This window comes from Ranitomeya imitator, chromosome 2 (genome assembly GCF_032444005.1).
Source record: "Ranitomeya imitator isolate aRanImi1 chromosome 2, aRanImi1.pri, whole genome shotgun sequence".
In the NCBI taxonomy this organism is placed as follows: domain Eukaryota; kingdom Metazoa; phylum Chordata; class Amphibia; order Anura; family Dendrobatidae; genus Ranitomeya; species Ranitomeya imitator.
The window spans coordinates 353,579,159-353,597,584 of NC_091283.1; the positions used below are offsets into that span (position 1 = coordinate 353,579,159).

The window sequence follows — 18,426 nt, forward strand, 5'->3', positions numbered from 1 at the left end:
CACCTCGTACGCACATGGCTCCGCTCCGTACACATGGCTCCGCTCCGTACACCTCGTATACACGCTGCTCCGCTCCATACACCTCGTACACTCACGGCTCTGCTCCGTACACCTCGTACACTCACGGCTCCACTCTGTACACCTCGTACACGCGCAGCTCCGCTACATTCACCTCGTACACACATGGCTCCGCTCCGTACACACACGGCTCCGCTCCGTACACACACGGCTCCGCTCCGTACACCTCGTACACACAGGGCTCTGCTTCATACACCTCAGACACATGCGGCTCGTCTTTGTACACCTCGTACGCACATGGCTCCGCTCCGTACACATGGCTCCGCTCCGTACACCTCGTATACACGCTGCTCCGCTCCATACACCTCGTACACACATGGCTCCGCTCCGTACACCTTGTACACACACGGCTCCGCTCCGTACACCTCGTACACACGGCTCTGCTTTGTACACCTCGGACACATGCGGCTCGTCTTCGTACACCTCGTACGCACACGGCTCCGCTCCGTACACCTCGTATACACGCTTCTCCGCTCTGTACACACGGCTCCACTCCGTACACACGGCTCCGCTCCGTACACCTCGTACACACACGGCTCCGCTCCGTACACCTCGTACACACGCGGCTCCGCTCCGTACACCTCGTACACACACGACTCCGCTCCGTACACCTCGTTCACATGCGGCTCTGCTCCGTACACCTCGTACACACACGGCTCCGCTCCGTACACATGCGGCTCTGCTACATCCACTCTGTAAACCCCTCCTGACCCCACACATAAACTTCCCCTCATCCAGCACCATGACAACCAGCACAGCAGAGTCCTGCATACACTGAGGCCCCTGATCATGTGACCCCTGACTCCTCCCCTCCTGTGACCTCATCACAGGTCCTGTGCACAGAACAGCCATATATGTGGAGTGCGGCTCTGCAGGTGGAGGTAGGTGCTGGAGATTCCTCATAATGCTAGGTTCACATTGCGTTAAAGCAGCCTGTTCAACACATGTGTTAAATGGGCTGCGTTAACGCAAGTGCCGACATGCCATCTGCGCTAGTGGTGATGGACCCGGAAACGCTGCAGCCCGCGTCCGAGGGTCCGTCACTCAATGATGGCCCATCGCTAGTTCATGCCCATTTTGGGCGTGCGCTAGCGATGCGACCGAAATAGTGCTTAATGGCAGCGTTAACGGACTGCTTAAATGTAATGTGAACCTAGCCTTACTGGGGGCGGGGGGCAGTAACCTCGTCCGTAGCTTTGTTAGGCCCTTGGCTGTCATGGTGACACATCTGACCTGTTATCCGCCTCATAAAAGGGTACGGTGCTGAAGTCAATCATGGAGAGGATTAAAGGGGTTGTCCACTATTACAACAGCCCCTTTTTAAACTAAATGTTTGGCCCTGATAAAATAATAAAGCCTATACTCAACCCCTGCGGTATTATCACTCACTAGTGTCCCCTTGGCTGTGATGCTGTGACTTGTGACGCTGGCACCCAATCGTCGCTGACGTCACTATCTCCGCCTTTGGACAAACTGAACATGAAGATGAAGTGAGAGATCAGCTGCAGCCCGGACTGCCTCTTCATGATCAGTTTGTCCAAAGGCGGAGACGACAGCGCTGATTGGGTGCCAGCGTCACATGTCACAACACCGCATCACAGCCCCAGGGAGAAGGACTGCTGACAGCACGGGAATGGTGGCGGCACGGAAGGTGAATAAAGGCTTTATTATTAACATTTAGTTTAAGAATAGTCCTAATAGTGACCAACTCCTTTAAGTAATTTGCAAACCCTGAAGGGTGACAGTGCAGGGGGTATCGGCTGTATATTCTACTTGAGACCCCGCTGTATCCGCAATAAACGGTTTGTGGCTATTTCATGTCTGGTGATTCCGCTGTCAGTCGCTACAGTGGCACTAAGGGAGCATGTCACCTGGTTTGGCCGATATAAGATGCGGCCACCGCCTTTCAGGGCTTATCTACAACTTTAATGCTGTAGATAAGCCCCGATCTGACCTGAAAGATAAAAAAAATAATTTTATTATACTCACCTGCGGGACAGTCCGGTCCGATGGGTGTCGCAGGTCTGGATCCAGCGCCTCCCATCTTCTTGTGATGCTGCCCTGCTGTTGCTTCATGGCTCCCCAGCATTGCGCTCTTGCGCATGTGTACTAATTTGCCCTGTTGAGGACATACCAAAGCACTGCTGTGCGCAGGCGCCGTGAAAGGTCAGAGAGGCCCGGCGCCTGCACACTGCAGTACTTTGCTCTGCCCTGAACAGGGCAGATTAGTACGCCTGTGCAGGAACGCGATGCTGGGGAGCCATGAACCTAGCAGGAGGGCGGCATCACAAGAAGATGGGAGGTGCCGGACCTGGACCTGCGACACCGATCGGACCGGACTGTCCCGCAGGTGAGTATAATAAAACGTATTTTTCTTATCTTTCAGGTCGGATCGGGGGCTTATCTACAGCATTACAGAATGCTGTAGATAAGCCCTGAAAGGCGGTGGCTGTATCTTATATTGGCCAAACCTGGTGACAGGTTCCCTTTAATAAAAGGAGAGGGCTCCGTCATTAACCCTATTAGAACCCCGCGGTCGCAAGAGAAAACAAAAAACTCATTTTTATAAAATTAGTTTTAGTGTGTGAAAGTTTCTGGTTCTAAAACTAAACAATATATATCTGGAATCGCTGTAGTCGCACCGACTTGAAGAGCAAAATCATCTAATCACTTATACATCATGAGGAATGGCAAATAAATAAAACCAATTTTTGAATTGCTCTTGATTTGTTCATTCTGCCTCCCAAATATCAGTAAAAAGCTCAGATTACATTTATCCTTTACTCTACGCTGAGCGCATGCTTCGGGGTTTCCATCTAAATCCCCCAAAAACGAGACTCAGATGGGACCTCTCTGTAGAAGGAGGCAGATGGAATCACTTTGGACTCTATTTGGCCTCTGCTCTGGAGGTGTCTGTCTTTTTAGCACAAAAAAAGTGCAATCAACTGCAGTTTTTCACAGTATTTGGAAACATAAACATTCAAAGTTTGAGCATTGCAAATTTTACATTTACAAAGTTACATTATTTACATTTACAACTTAATTTTGTAAAATTTCAGAAAAAATAAATTGCAAAAAAAAAACTACTTAAATTTACACCTAAAATAAAATACAATAGACATAAATGGGCATGTGCTGGTTGTCAACTCAGACACGTGCTCAGTTTGTTATCCTTGCTCACTGTGCTCTCTCTCTTTCAATGCACACTGGCAGCTCTGGGGACTGATTGCAGCGCTGGTTCCCTGATGACATCCCATATTAGGGCAGCCACATAAGTAGGAGGAGTGGTTGCAGCCCCAGCCTCTTGATGTTCTGTCAAAGACTTCCCACTGAAAGTTGGGTAACAAATTATGAAATTGGAAGTCGGAGTAGAGAAAGAACGGTAGGGAATTTTGAATTGATGTAAATTAGAAAAGTGGTTAATTGTTTTAAAATTAGATAATTAGACCGTGACTGTTAAGTTTTGGACAAATCCTTTATGAGTTTTTAACCGTCTGTGATTGTCTGTCATGTGAAGCATGTAATGTCCTTTGTGTCATTACACGGGATTCTTTATGATGATACATTGCCTCATCTTTCCATTCAGGTCCCTAAAATATAGGATCCTCTCAGTGGAGATCTTCAATATAAGAGAATTATCCAGTTTGACCAATCAAGGATAGCTAGGAACAGAGACAAGATGGCGGAGAGGATATTACACCTAACCCTAGAGATTCTCTTCCGACTTACTGGAAAGGTGAGAGATTCTGATGGCGTCACATTACATCATTCTTATCTATGGGAATAACAGATGGACAGAACTGGAGAGGTGAGGACTCTGGAAATATCTGCAGTGAGATTCATTAATGTGTCTCTCCATAACCAGGATTACACAGTAGTGAAGAAGACTTCTAGTGAGCGCTGTCAGGACCCTGTGTCTGCGGGATGGGGAAGACCCCTGAGCCCAATCACGGGGCCTCCATTTCACCCCCCGATACATGAGGACATCAATGACCAGAAGATCCTAGAACTCACCTACAAGATGATTGAGCTGATGACTGGAGAGGTGACACTGCTGGGAAATTATAAAGTACCGTATATACTAGTGTATAAGTCGACCCAAGTATAAACCGAGGCGCCTAATTTTGCCACAAAAAACTGGGAAAACTAATTTGCTCAAGTATAAGCCGGGTATGCATTGTCCCATCATCCCAATTATAGTATGCATGGCTCCATCACTATCCATGTATGCATGGTTCCTTATCCCCATCCTTGTATGCATGACTTCTTATTCCCATCCTTGTATGCATGGCTCCTTGTTCCCATCCTTGTATGCATGGCTCCTTGTTCCCATCCTTGTTTGCATGGCTCCTTATTTCCATCCTTGTTTGCATGGCTCCTCATCCCCATCCTTGTATGCATGGCTCCTCATCCCCATTCTTGTATGCATGGCTCCTTTTTCCCATACTTGTCTACATGGCTCCTCATCCCCATCCTTGTATGCATGGTTCCTCACCCCCGTCCTTGTCTACATGGCTTCTTATTCCCATCCTTGTCTGCATGGCTCCTTATTCCCATCCTTGTATGCATGGCTCCTTATTCCCATCCTTGTCTGCATCCCTCCTTATTCCCATCCTTGTCTGCATGGCTCCTTATTCCCATCCTTGTCTGCATGGCTCCTTATTCCCATCCTTGTCTGCATGGCTCCTTATTCCCATCCTTGTCTGCATGGCTGCTTATTCCCATCCTTGTATGCATGGCTCCTTAGTCCCATCCTTGTCTGCATCCCTCCTTAGTCCCATCCTTGTCTGCATCCCTCTTTATTGCCATCCTTGTCTGCATCCCTCCTTATTCCCATCCTTGTCTGCATGGCTCCTTATTCCCATCTTTGTCTGCATGGCTCCTTATTCCCATCCTTGTCTGCATGGCTCCTTATTCCCATCCTTGTATGCATGGCTCCTTATTCCCATCCTTGTCTGCATCCCTCCTTATTCCCATCCTTGTCTGCATCCCTCCTTATTCCCATCCTTGTCTGCATGGCTCCTTATTCCCATCCTTGTCTGCATGGCTCCTTATTCCCATCCTTGTCTGCATGGCTCCTTATTCCCATCCTTGTCTGCATGGCTCCTTATTCCCATCCTTGTCTGCATGGCTCCTTATTCCCATCCTTGTATGCATGGCTCCTTAGTCCCATCCTTGTCTGCATCCCTCCTTAGTCCCATCCTTGTCTGCATCCCTCCTTATTGCCATCCTTGTCTGCATCCCTCCTTATTCCTATCCTTGTCTGCATCCCTCCTTATTCCCATCCTTGTCTGCATGGCTTCTTGATCCCATCCTTGTCTGCATGGCTTCTTGTTCCCATCCCTGTCTGCATTGCTCCTTATCCCTATCCTTGCATGCGTGGCTCCTCATCCCTATCTTTGTTTGCGCTGCCCCCATGAGAAAACCATAGAAAAAAACCCATCCTACTAACCTTCCCTGCGCGCCCTTGCAGCATCTTGTTCCGATGCCAGCAGCTCCTGCGGCCGGGTGATCACATGTCTCTGTTCATTAAGGGAATGAATATTCATCTCTCCAGCCTATGGGAGAGGAGAGAGGTGAATATTCATTGCCTTAATGAGCGGGCACCCATGGTAGCCCGGCAGCTGCTGGAAGCCGGCGGCTGCAGCTGTAACTGTGCGTGCGCTATAAGAGAAATTAATATTCATTGCTAGTGCAGTGAATATTCATTTCTCTTTAGCAGCAGGCACAGTTACAGCCGCAGCCTCCTGACCTGCCGCTCCCCCTCCCCCGCCATCTTCTGTCACAATGACTCATGTATAAGCCGAGGGGGGTGGTTTCAGCTTATACACGAGTATATACAGTCATGGCCAAAAGTATTCACACCCCTGCAATTCTGTCAGATTATACTCAGTTTCTTCCTGAAAATGATTGCAAACGCAAATTCTTTGGTATTATTATCTTCATTTAATTTGTCTTAAATGAAAAAACACAAAAGAAAATGAAGCAAAAAGCAAAGCATTGATCATTTCACACAAAACTCCAAAAATGGGCCAGACAAAAGTATTGGCACCCTCAGACTAATACTTGGTTGCACAACCTTTAGCCAAAATAAGTGCGACCAACCGCTTCCGGTAACCATCAATGAGTTTCTTACAATGCTCTGCTGGAATTTTAGACCATTCTTCTTTGGCAAACTGCTCCAGGTCCCTGATATTTGAAGGGTGCCTTCTCCAAACTGCCATTTTTAGATCTCTCCACATGTGTTCTATGGGATTCAGGACTCATTACTGGCCACCTTAGAAGTCTCCAGTGCTTTCTCTCAAACCATTTTCTAGTGCTTTTTGAAGTGTGTTTTGGATCATTGTCCTGCTGGAAGACCCATGACCTCTGAGGGAGAAACAACTTTCTCACACTGGGCCCTACATTATGCAGCAAAATTTGTTGGTAGTCTTCAGACTTCATAATGCCATGCACACGGTCAAGCAGTCCAGTGCCAGAGGCAGCAAAGCAACCCCAAAACATCAGGGAACCTCCGCCATGTTTGACTGTAGGGACCGTGTTCTTTTCTTTGAATGCCTCTTTTTTTCTCCTGTAAACTCAATGTTGATGCCTTTGTCCAAAAAGCTCTACTTTTGTCTCATCTGACCAGAGAACATTCTTCCAAAACGTTTTAGGCTTTTTCAGGTAAGTTTTGGCAAACTCCAGCCTGGCTTTTTTATGTCTCGGGGTAAGATTGAGTTTACAGGAGAAAAAAAAGAGGCATTCAAAGAAAAGAACATGGTCCCTACAGTTAAACATGGCGGAGGTTCCCTGATGTTTTGGGGTTGCTTTGCTGCCTCTGGCACTGGACTGCTTGACCGTGTGCATGGCATTATGAAGTCTGAAGACTACCAACAAATTTTGCTACATAATGTAGGGCCCAATGTGAGAAAGTTGTTTCTTCCTCAGAGGTCATGGGTAGTGTTGAGCGACTTTTACTTTTACAGGATCGGGTCGGGTTTCACGAAACCCGACTTTTTCAAAAGTCGGGTCGAGTGAAATCGGCCGATCCTGTAAAAAAGTCGGGGTCGCGGTCGGCCGAAACTCGAAACCCAATGCAGTGCATTGGGTTTCCAATGGTTCCCAGGGTCTGAAGGAGAGGAAACTCTCCTTCAGGCCCTGCGATCCATATCTAAGTGTAAAATAAAGAATTAAAATAAAAAATATCGCTATACTCACCCTCTGACACGCCCTGGTACTAACCGGGAACCTTCCTTCCTTCTAATCAGCGCTTCCAAGACCTGCGGTGACGTCGCGGCTTGTGATTGGTCGCGCGACCGCCCATGTGACCGCTCGCGCGACCAATTAGGTATATACTCACCCTCGGACGCGCCCTGCTTCTTTCCAGCAGCCTTCCTTCCTTCGAATCAGCGCTTCCAGGACCTTCGGTGACGTCGCGGTGACGTCACGGCTTCTGATTGGTCGTGCGAGCGGTCACATGGGCGCTCGCGCAACCAATCACAAGCCGCGACGTCACCGCAGGTCTTGGAAGGGCTGATTAGAAGGAAGGAAGGTTCCCGGTTAGTACCAGGGCGCGTCAGAGGGTAAGTATAGCGATATTTTTTATTTTAATTCTTTATTTTACACTTAAATCTGAATTCCGATACCAATTCCCGATATCTTAAACATATCGGGAATCGGTATCGGAATTCCGATTCCAGATTCAGAAGATCGCCGACTTCATGGCCGACCCCACACAGGGGTCGGGTCGGGTTTCATGAAACCCGACTTTGCCAAAAGTCGGCGACTTCTGAAAATTGCCGACCCGTTTCGCTCAACCCTAGTCATGGGTCTTCCACATCAAAAAACACTAGAAAATGGTTTGAGAGAAAGCACTGGAGACTTCTAAGGTGGCCAGCAATGAGTCCAGACCTGAATCCCATAGAACACCTGTGGAGAGATCTAAAAATGGCAGTTTGGAGAAGGCACCCTTCAAATATCAGGGACCTGGAGCAGTTTGCCAAAGAAGAATGGTCTAAAATTCCAGCAGAGCATTGTAACATAGTAACATAGTAACATAGTTAGTAAGGCCGAAAAAAGACATTTGTCCATCCAGTTCAGCCTATATTCCATCATAATAAATACCCAGATCTACGTCCTTCTACAGAACCTAATAATTGTATGATACAATATTGTTCTGCTCCAGGAAGACATCCAGGCCTCTCTTGAACCCCTCGACTGAGTTCGCCATCACCACCTCCTCGGGCAAGCAATTCCAGATTCTCACTGCCCTAACAGTAAAGAATCCTCTTCTATGTTGGTGGAAAAACCTTCTCTCCTCCAGACGCAAAGAATGCCCCCTTGTGCCCGTCACCTTCCTTGGTATAAACAGATCCTCAGCGAGATATTTGTATTGTCCCCTTATATACTTATACATGGTTATTAGATCGCCCCTCAGTCGTCTTTTTTCTAGACTAAATAATCCTAATTTCGCTAATCTATCTGGGTATTGTAGTTCTCCCATCCCCTTTATTAATTTTGTTGCCCTCCTTTGTACTCTCTCTAGTTCCATTATATCCTTCCTGAGCACCGGTGCCCAAAACTGGACACAGTACTCCATGTGCGGTCTAACTAGGGATTTGTACAGAGGTAGTATAATGCTCTCATCATGTGTATCCAGACCTCTTTTAATGCACCCCATGATCCTGTTTGCCTTGGCAGCTGCTGCCTGGCACTGGCTGCTCCAGGTAAGTTTATCATTAACTAGGATCCCCAAGTCCTTCTCCCTGTCAGATTTACCCAGTGGTTTCCCGTTCAGTGTGTAATGGTGATATTGATTCCCTCTTCCCATGTGTATAACCTTACATTTATCATTGTTAAACCTCATCTGCCACCTTTCAGCCCAAGTTTCCAACTTATCCAGATCCATCTGTAGCAGAATACTATCTTCTCTTGTATTAACTGCTTTACATAGTTTTGTATCATCTGCAAATATCGATATTTTACTGTGTAAACCTTCTACCAGATCATTAATGAATATGTTGAAGAGAACAGGTCCCAATACTGACCCCTGCGGTACCCCACTGGTCACAGCGACCCAGTTAGAGACTATACCATTTATAACCACCCTCTGCTTTCTATCACTAAGCCAGTTACTAACCCATTTACACACATTTTCCCCCAGACCAAGCATTCTCATTTTGTGTACCAACCTCTTGTGCGGCACGGTATCAAACGCTTTGGAAAAATCGAGATATACCACGTCCAATGACTCACCGTGGTCCAGCCTATAGCTTACCTCTTCATAAAAACTGATTAGATTGGTTTGACAGGAGCGATTTCTCATAAACCCATGCTGATATGGAGTTAAACAGTTATTCTCATTGAGATAATCCAGAATAACATCCCTCAGAAACCCTTCAAATATTTTACCAACAATAGAGGTTAGACTTACTGGCCTATAATTTCCAGGTTCACTTTTAGAGCCCTTTTTGAATATTGGCACCACATTTGCTATGCGCCAGTCCTGCGGAACAGACCCTGTCGCCATAGAGTCACTAAAAATAAGAAATAATGGTTTATCTATTACATTACTTAGTTCTCTTAGTACTCGTGGGTGTATGCCATCCGGACCCGGAGATTTATCTATTTTAATCTTATTTAGCCGGTTTCGCACCTCCTCTTGGGTTAGATTGGTGACCCTTAATATAGGGTTTTCATTGTTTCTTGGGATTTCACCTAGCATTTCATTTTCCACCGTGAATACCGTGGAGAAGAAGGTGTTTAATATGTTAGCTTTTTCCTCGTCATCTACAACCATTCTTTCCTCACTATTTTTTAAGGGGCCTACATTTTCAGTTTTTATTCTTTTACTATTGATATAGTTGAAGAACAGTTTGGGATTAGTTTTACTCTCCTTAGCAATGTGCTTCTCTGTTTCCTTTTTGGCAGCTTTAATTAGTTTTTTAGATAAAGTATTTTTCTCCCTATAGTTTTTTAGAGCTTCAATGGTGCCATCCTGCTTTAGTAGTGCAAATGCTTTCTTTTTACTGTTAATTGCCTGTCTTACTTCTTTGTTTAGCCACATTGGGTTTTTCCTATTTCTAGTCCTTTTATTCCCACAAGGTATAAACCGCTTACACTGCCTATTTAGGATGTTCTTAAACATTGTAAGAATCTCATTGATGGTTACCGGAAGCGGTTGGTCGCAGTTATTTTGGCTAAAGGTCGTGCAACCAAGTATTAGTCTGAGGGTGCCAATACTTTTGTCTGGCCCATTTTTGGAGTTTTGTGTGAAATGATCAATGTTTTGCTTTTTGCTTCATTTTCTTTTGTGTTTTTTCATTTAAGACAAATTAAATGAAGATGATAATACCAAAGAATTTGTGTTTGCAATCATTTTCAGGAAGAAAATGAGTATTATCTGACAGAATTGCAGGGGTGTGAATACTTTTGGCCATGACTGTACACTATAAAGGGATTTGTGGATGACGCTATTATTATGTGTGTCAGGTTCCTATAAGATGTCAGGATGTCTCCATGTATTTCTCCATGGAGGAGTGGGAGTATTTAGAAGGACACAAAGATCTGTACAAGGACGTCATGATGGAGGTTCCCCAGGCCCTCACATCACCAGGTAATAGATTGGACTAAATACACACGGCCTATAATTATCTGTATGTAAAGAATGAATTCAGTCTCGGTATGTGTGTCATCCAGCTCGATCCAATAAGAGGACAACACCAGAGATATGTCCCCATCCTCTACTCCCACAGAGAATACCCACATGTTCTACTAACTCATATTCATATATTCCTTTTCTTGAGATTTTTTTACATTTTTGATTTTGTAGCCTTGGTCTGTAAGATCAAAAGAACAATAAGGCATCCGCTTTCACATTCTTGTCTTCATGGTGAAATTATACATTTCAAAGTAGGAGAACAAGGACTAGGAAACTTCGCTGAGGATTCAAGAGATGAGTAGATCTGGTCTTTATAGGTAGAGTTCTGGTGACGAGCCACCACCAATTGGTGTCTCCATTCCTTCCAAGCCGGTTTGATATCAAGGAAATCTTGGTCACTGTCACGATTCCCCTGACCGCTGTCACCAATTGGTCAGGATTCACACCGTGACCGTCACCCCTACGTCACGGATTGAGGTGACTTTAGGCCAACAGATGGCTATCACATGTGCAGGGGGGCTTATCTTAGTTATCCCTCCACTCCACGATGTGATGAAAAACCACACACAAGGCTATTGACCTCTTAGCTTACAGCAGGGGCTTATTCTAGGTATCCCACTGCTTTTCTATATACCACGAACTGCAGGGATTTATGTATATCCCACTTACAGTACCACTTAACACTTGCAGCTCTCTGGCGCCCCCTTTACTCTCAGGTCAGATTAGGTACTGCACCCTGGGTAATTAGTCGCCAGAAAGGCTGCCTGCTATGTACTGGCTATTGGGCACGCTGCAGCGACGCGATAACTACTCCCACTCAGGCAGGAACAATAATTATTAACGCCGCAGTCGCTACAGCATCACTCAACAGTCTGCACACTTCGCTGCCACCAGCTTCGATTAAACGGGTCCGAAGCTAACCCAACACAGTAGCGTAATTCTCTTCCAGAGACAGGGTGCGTTTAGAGCATGGAGAATGAACTAACATATAATATTATATCCCATAAAAAAATTAGGCAGTGCTTTATCAAAAATATTTTATAAAGATGTTATAAATGAGACAATTGCAAATATGTACAAGGGTAATTATGAAATAAACAGGGATTAAATGAGAAAAGTATCACTCACATGTTCAAAGCATTGCAGGCAACCATACGCCCCAGCTCATTCGGACGTGTGCAGGGCTCTTCCAGGAGAAGACAAGAAATCCAGCAGAAAGTGACTCCTCAGAGCCTGCCAGACACTTAAAACATTAAGGCCATGTTCACACGATCCTTTTTGTCATGCGGAATTGCCGCGATTTTCCCGCTGCGGGTCCGCAGCTGTTTTCCATGCAGGGTACATTACATTGTACCCTATGGAAAACAGGAACTGCTGTGCCCACAATGCGGAAAATAAAAAAAAAACCGCGCTGAATAGCTGCGGGAAAAAAGAAGTACCATGTCACTTCTTTTTTCGGAGCCGCAGCGGTTCTGCACCCATTGACCTCCATTGTGAGGTCAAACCCGCAGTAAAACCCGCAGATGAAAAAAATATCTGCGGGTTTTACTGCGGTTTGTGGTGCCGAACCGCTGCAGCAGGAAGTGCGGGGAAGCGGGCGGAAGTGCGTGGGCGGAGTGTGGCTGCCCCCCCGTGCTCCGATCCCGCCCCCCCGTGCTCCAATCCCACCGCCCCGTGCTCCGATGCCCACCCCCAGTTCTCCGATGCCCCCCCCGTGCCCTAATCTTCCCCCCTTATACTTACCCGGCGTCCCGGTGTCCGTCCGGCCGTCTTCTCCCTGGGCGCCGCCATCTTGCAAAATGGCGGGCGCATGCGCAGTGCGCCCGCCGAATCTGCCGGCCGGCAGATTCGTTCCAAAGTGCATTTTGATCACTGAGATATAACCTATCTCAGTGATCAAAATAAAAAAAAATAGTAAATGACACCCCCCCCCCTTTGTCACCCCCATAGGTAGGGACAATAAAAAAAATTAAGAATTTTTTTTTTTTTCCACTAAGGATAGAATAGGGTTAGGGTTAGGGGTAGGGGTAGGGGTACGGTTAGGGGTAGGGTTAGGGTATTTTCAGCCATTTTAACTGCATAGAAAACTGCATAAAAAAAAGGATCAAAAAAAGGATCAAAAAACGCATCAAAAAAGGACAAAAAAAGGACCTGCGTTTTCTGCCAAGAGCTGCAGTTTTTTAAAAAACAGTCCTGAAAAAAAAAGGATGGAAATCAGGAACGTGTGAACATACCCTAAGGCTGTGACATCACAGAAAGGCTGGCTTATCCAGACCCTCCTCTCTCTACATTCTGCCTAAACTTTAAACTATTTTCTCTGATTTCTATAACTTCACTACAAAACATGTCAGAGTCCTAACATACTCCTCATTCATCTCGGATTAACGTGAGCATTCTAATGAGATCAAATATGTCCTATCTGGGATACATATTTACAGAGAAATCCCTACTTCTTTACCAGATGGAGTTAGAAGCCCGAGTTTCAAGGGATGGGTAGGTACACCAAGTGAGAATAAGAATATATATTTTCGTATGTCTAGCTTAAATCGTTTGCCTAATATCTAACAAAAACTAAACAAAGAATCTTTCATGAATCTTGGAGCCACTTTTCCAGTTTCAACTAGAGCAGGTGGGAGGGGTGAGGGACTTTCGTCCGAGCCTGGAATTTATGACCCCAGGGCAATAAAACCCCCTTCTAGCATACAGCCCGTAGCCCAGAGAGAAACAAGGAGAGTCAGCTAGTGAAGGGGGGGTTTAGCCCACCTCATGAGCTGAAGAGCAACTAAACTTATATGATATTTCATACCATCTCGTGACAGTCACAAAACCTTAATTTTCTATCTCTGGAGGAAATGGCTTTGTTGAAGAATCCACAAATTGTAATTTAATCTTTATATTTCCTTGAGACAAAACAGACCCATACCAACAGAAGAATTGTTCCCTGACAGATGGAAAGGGATCAGAGAGGTGAAAACTGAGGCAAATTAGAAATCATGTTTTAATTCTAGAAAATTCACTTCATCCTGAGGAGTTCACTTGTTTGAGCTGACCCTTTTCTTTCTGAAACTCCACCTAAAAGCGCTGAATTATAGGCCACATATTTTAGTCTTCACTGAATGTTTTGCTAAAAGAAAAAAGATTGATGTCAGTAACATTAAAACATTAAACTATGAATAAACTGGCTTGACCTGAAAAGTTAAAAACTTGAAACAGAACCCTTTGGCCTAACACTATAATATATTAGTCCCTGTTTTGATGTCTACTGTTGCCACCACTGCGTTATTCAGTTTTTCTTTTAAATTAATAATGTAATGTCAAGGCTTTATTTCTGAATCATAGTAAGTTCAGTCTTATCTTACAGATGACTGCACCAGGAGCTCAGAGGGACATCTGTTATCTTCGAATGATCATGGCGTCACATCAAGTACAGATGAAAAGCATGTCCTTCTCCAAAATAAATCTCGATCTCTTCACAGCAAAAATCAATCATCCAATCATTTTCAACATGTCCCATCTTCTGATTCATTAAAGACTGTTAAGCTAAATAAAAATAACAGAACGGATGTAGTACGTCAAAAAGCTCACACGTTAAAGCCATATTCATGTTTAGAATGTGGGAAAAGTTATAGCATTAAATCACGGCTTGTGAGACATCAAAAAAGACACACAGGGGAGAAGCTGTTTTCATGTTCAGACTGCGCTAAATGTTTTAAAGATAAATTGGAACTTGATACACATCAGAAAAGTCACAAAGCGAAGAAACCATTCTCTTGCACAGAATGTGAGAAATGTTTTTCCCGGAAATCCCGTCTTATTATTCATCAGAGAACTCATACAGGAGAAAAGCCATTTTCATGTTCAAATTGTGAAAAATGGTTTACAGAAAAATCCTTTCTTGAAATACATGAGAAAACTCACGCAGGGGAGAAGCCATATTCATGTTCCGAATGTAAAAAATATTTTAAAGAGAAATCACATCTTGTTAGACATCAGAAAACTCATCCACGGGAGAAGCCATTTTCATGTCCAGAATGTGGGAAATGTTTTGCAAAGAATTCAACCCTTATTGTACATGAGAGAATACATACTGGGGAGAAGCCATTTTTTTGTCCAGAATGTGGGAAAGGTTTTACAGAAAAATCTCAACTTGTTAAACATCAGAAAAGTCACAAAAGCAAAATGCCATTTACATGTTGTGAATGTGGGAAATGCTTTACGGAGAAATCACAACTTGGTAGACATCAGAGAAGTCACACAGGGGAGAAACCATTTTCATGCTCAGAATGTGAGAAATGTTTTATAGAGAAATCAGCTCTTATTAGACATCAGAGAACTCACACAGGGGAGAGGCCATTTTTATGTCTAGAATGCGGAAGAAGTTTTTCAGTGCAATCAAATCTTAGTAGACATCAGAGAATTCACAAAAGAGGGAAAATATTTTCGTGTCCAGAATGTGAAAAATGTTTTCCCTACAAATCACATCTTCTTAAACATCAAATAACTCATACACGGAAGTAGACATTTTTCTATTTCATTTGAGATAATTTTATAGACAAATTCTATGAAAAAATAATACACTGATTTCAGTTGAAGTAAAATAGTATCTACAGGAGGAAGGGAAAGCAATTTAGGGAACTAAATGATAAGGAAATCTATGCAATCACCAATAAAGATCTACTATTAAAATTAGTATACCTATAGATCAGCCAAGTGTATAAAATATTACTATCCCCAGCATAATTCTCACCAGTGGAACCATGTGATGTGAGCTTTACTACCATGTATGAACAATAATTATGTATACTCGCCTTTGATTTCTGGTAATAATAATAATCTTTATATAGCGCCAACATATTCCGCAGCGCTTTACAGTTTAACAGTTTCAAACACAAAAGTCATAAGTAACAACGTTAACAATACAATAATTAAAGCAAAATAAGAAGACCCTGCTTGTGAGAGCTTACAATCTACAATGAGGTAAGGGAGATGCAAAGTACAGGTGTGTATTTACAATGATGTATTTACAATCATGGTCCAGCCATCTTCAGGGGTTGGGGAATAGATGGGGATAGTGAATGGGCTACACACACACACAAACATAAAATGACTTTGATTAGTGAACGTGATAGGCCGCTCTGAACAAATGTGTTTGCAGAGCGCAGTGGTCTGTTAGGCTGATAGACAGAAATGAGGGAGGAGATGTAAGGGGGTGCCGCACTGTGGAGAGCTTTGTGGGTGAGAACAAGTACTTTGAATTGTATCCTGTAATGAATGGGTAGCCAGTGTAACGACTGGCGAAGAGCGGACGCGTCCGAGTAACGATTAGCCAGATGGACGACCCTGGCTGCTGCATTAAGGATGGACTGGAGAGGGGAAAGTCGAGTGAGGGGGAGGCCAATTAATAGAGCATTACAGTAGTCCAGGCGGGAGTGGATCAGGGCGACAGTGAGGGTTATAGTTGTCTCCATGGTGAGAAAAGGGTGGATTCTAGAGATGTTCTTTAGGTGTAAGCGGCACGAGCGAGCAAGAGATTGTATATGGGAGGTGAAGGAGAGATCGGAGTCAAACATAACACCCAGACAGCGCTCCTGCTGCCGGGGTGTTATTATGGTGCCACCAATGGAGAGGGAAATGTCAGATTTAGGGAGGTTAGTAGATAGTGGGAGCAGAAGAAGTTCAGTTTTGGAGAGGTTGAGTTTCAGATAGAGAGCAGACATGATGTTGGAGACTGCGGACAGACAGTCAGTGGCGTTCTGTAGTATAGCGGGGGTAAGGTCAGGGGATGACGTATATAGTTGTGTGTCGTCGGCATAAAGATGGTACTGAAAGCCAAATCTGCTGATGGTCTGTCCAATTGGGGCCGTGTAGAGAGAGAACAGAAGGGGGCCAAGGACTGAGCCCTGAGGTACCCCGACAGCGAGAGGAAGAGGAGATGAAGTGGAGCCAGAGAACAGAACACTGAAGGAGCGGTCAGAAAGGTAGGAGGAGAACCAGGAGAGAGCAGTGTCCTTAATGCCTAGTGACTGGAGCCTAGAGAGCAGGAGAGGGTGGTCAACAGTGTCAAAAGCTGCAGAAAGGTCGAGAAGAATGAGCAGAGAGTGGTCACCATTACGTTTTGCTGTCAGAAGGTCATTGGTCACTTTGATGAGTGCAGTTTCTGTCGAATGTAGGGGGCGGAAACAGGACTGTGAAGGGTCTAGGAGGGAGTGAGTCGAGAGGTAACGGGTAAGGCGGGAGTATATCAGGCGCTCCAAGAGTTTAGAGATGAAGGGGAGATTGGAGACCGGTCTGTAGTTTGTGCAGGATGGGTCGAGGGTGGGTTTCTTTAGTAATGGAGTAATGATAGAGTGTTTGAAGGAGGAGGGGAAAATGCCAGAGGAGAGGGAGAGATTAAAGATTGTAGTTAGGTGACTTGTGACGACTGGAGAGAGAGACTGGAGGAGATGTGAGGGAATGGGGTCGGTAGTGCATGTAGTCGGACGGGAAGAGAAGGAGCTTGGAGACGACTTCTTCTGTGATGGGATCGAATGTGGAGAGTGAGCCAGGGGCAATGAGGGGAGGGATGGGAGTCACTGAACTTAGTTGTTGGGAGCGGATCTCCTGACGGATATTGTCTATTTTCTCTATAAAGTGGGAGGCCAGGTCACCAGCACAAATGTCTGTGATAGGGGCTTGTGCTTTTGGCCTGAGGAGGGAGTGAAAGGTGTCAAAAAGTTTCTTGGAGTTGGATAGTGAGGAGATCAGGGTGGTAAAGTAGGTCTGTTTAGCGAAGTGAAGGGCAAAGTTATAGGTCCTTAACATAAATTTGAAGTGTATGAAGTCTTCTGGTGTGCGTGTTTTCCTCCATAAGCGTTCAGCACACCTAGAGCATCGCTGGAGAAATCGGGTTTGCGATGTGAGCCAGGGCTGTTTTATTCTGTGTTTGGAGGTTCTGAGGGTGAGGGGAGCTACTTGGTCAAGGGTGCTTCTAAGAGTCTCATTGAAGTGATGTACAGCCAGATCAGGACAGGAAAAAGAAGAGATTGGGGACAATGATGAGCGTAGGGAGTCTGAAAGTGTAAGAGGGTTAATGGCTTGTAGATTTCTGACTGAATGGTATGTAGAAGGGTGCTGGGGTGAGCGAGGATATGTGAGTGTGAAGGAGAGAATGTTGTGGTCAGAGAGGGGAAGCGGTGAGTTATCTAGGTAGGAGATTGAGCAGAGCCGGGCAAAAACCAGGTCCAGGGTGTTACCGTCTTTGTGTGTTTCAGAGGTTGAGAGCTGTGAGAGGCCGAGAGAAGTGGTTAGTGACAGAAGCTGGGATGCAGATGTGGAAGTGGGGCTGTTAATGGGGATGTTGAAGTCTCCCAGGATAAGGGTTGGTAGTTCTGAGGACATGAAGTGCGGCAGCCAGGCAGAGAAATGGTCCAGGAAGTGGGTGGGTGAGCCTGGGGGCCGGTATATGACCGCTACTCTGAGGGAGAGGGAACGAAAGAGTCTGATTGTATGGACCTCAAAAGAAGGGAATGAGAGTGATGGAACTGAGGGGATGACCTGGAAAGTGCATTGTGGGGACAGGAGTATGCCAACTCCACCACAACGTCTGTTTGTGGGTCTCGGGGAATGGGAGAATTGTAAGCCACCATGGGTAATGGCAGCAGGAGAGACAGTGTCAGAATCCTGAATCCAGGTTTCCGTGAGGGCTAGCAGATTCAGAGAGTTTTTCA

General features: G+C 45.2%; 1 protein-coding gene across 2 annotated transcripts; it reads left to right on the top strand.

Moving 5' to 3' along the window:
• The first annotated feature begins 917 nt into the window (after positions 1-917).
• On the top strand, positions 918-18,022 carry LOC138663760 (gastrula zinc finger protein XlCGF57.1-like). Of its 2 annotated transcripts, none has more exons than XM_069750088.1 (5): positions 918-959; positions 3,665-3,814; positions 3,944-4,123; positions 10,552-10,675; positions 14,082-18,022. In XM_069750088.1, the coding sequence occupies exons 2-5, from the start codon at positions 3,758-3,760 to the stop codon at positions 15,236-15,238; spliced, it is 1,518 nt and encodes a 505-aa protein (XP_069606189.1). In that variant the 5' UTR covers positions 918-959; positions 3,665-3,757; the 3' UTR covers positions 15,239-18,022. The 2 variants fall into 2 exon arrangements, with proteins under 2 accessions (XP_069606189.1, XP_069606190.1); XM_069750089.1 differs by lacking the exon at positions 918-959 and adding an exon at positions 3,324-3,460.
• The last annotated feature ends 404 nt before the right edge of the window (positions 18,023-18,426 follow it).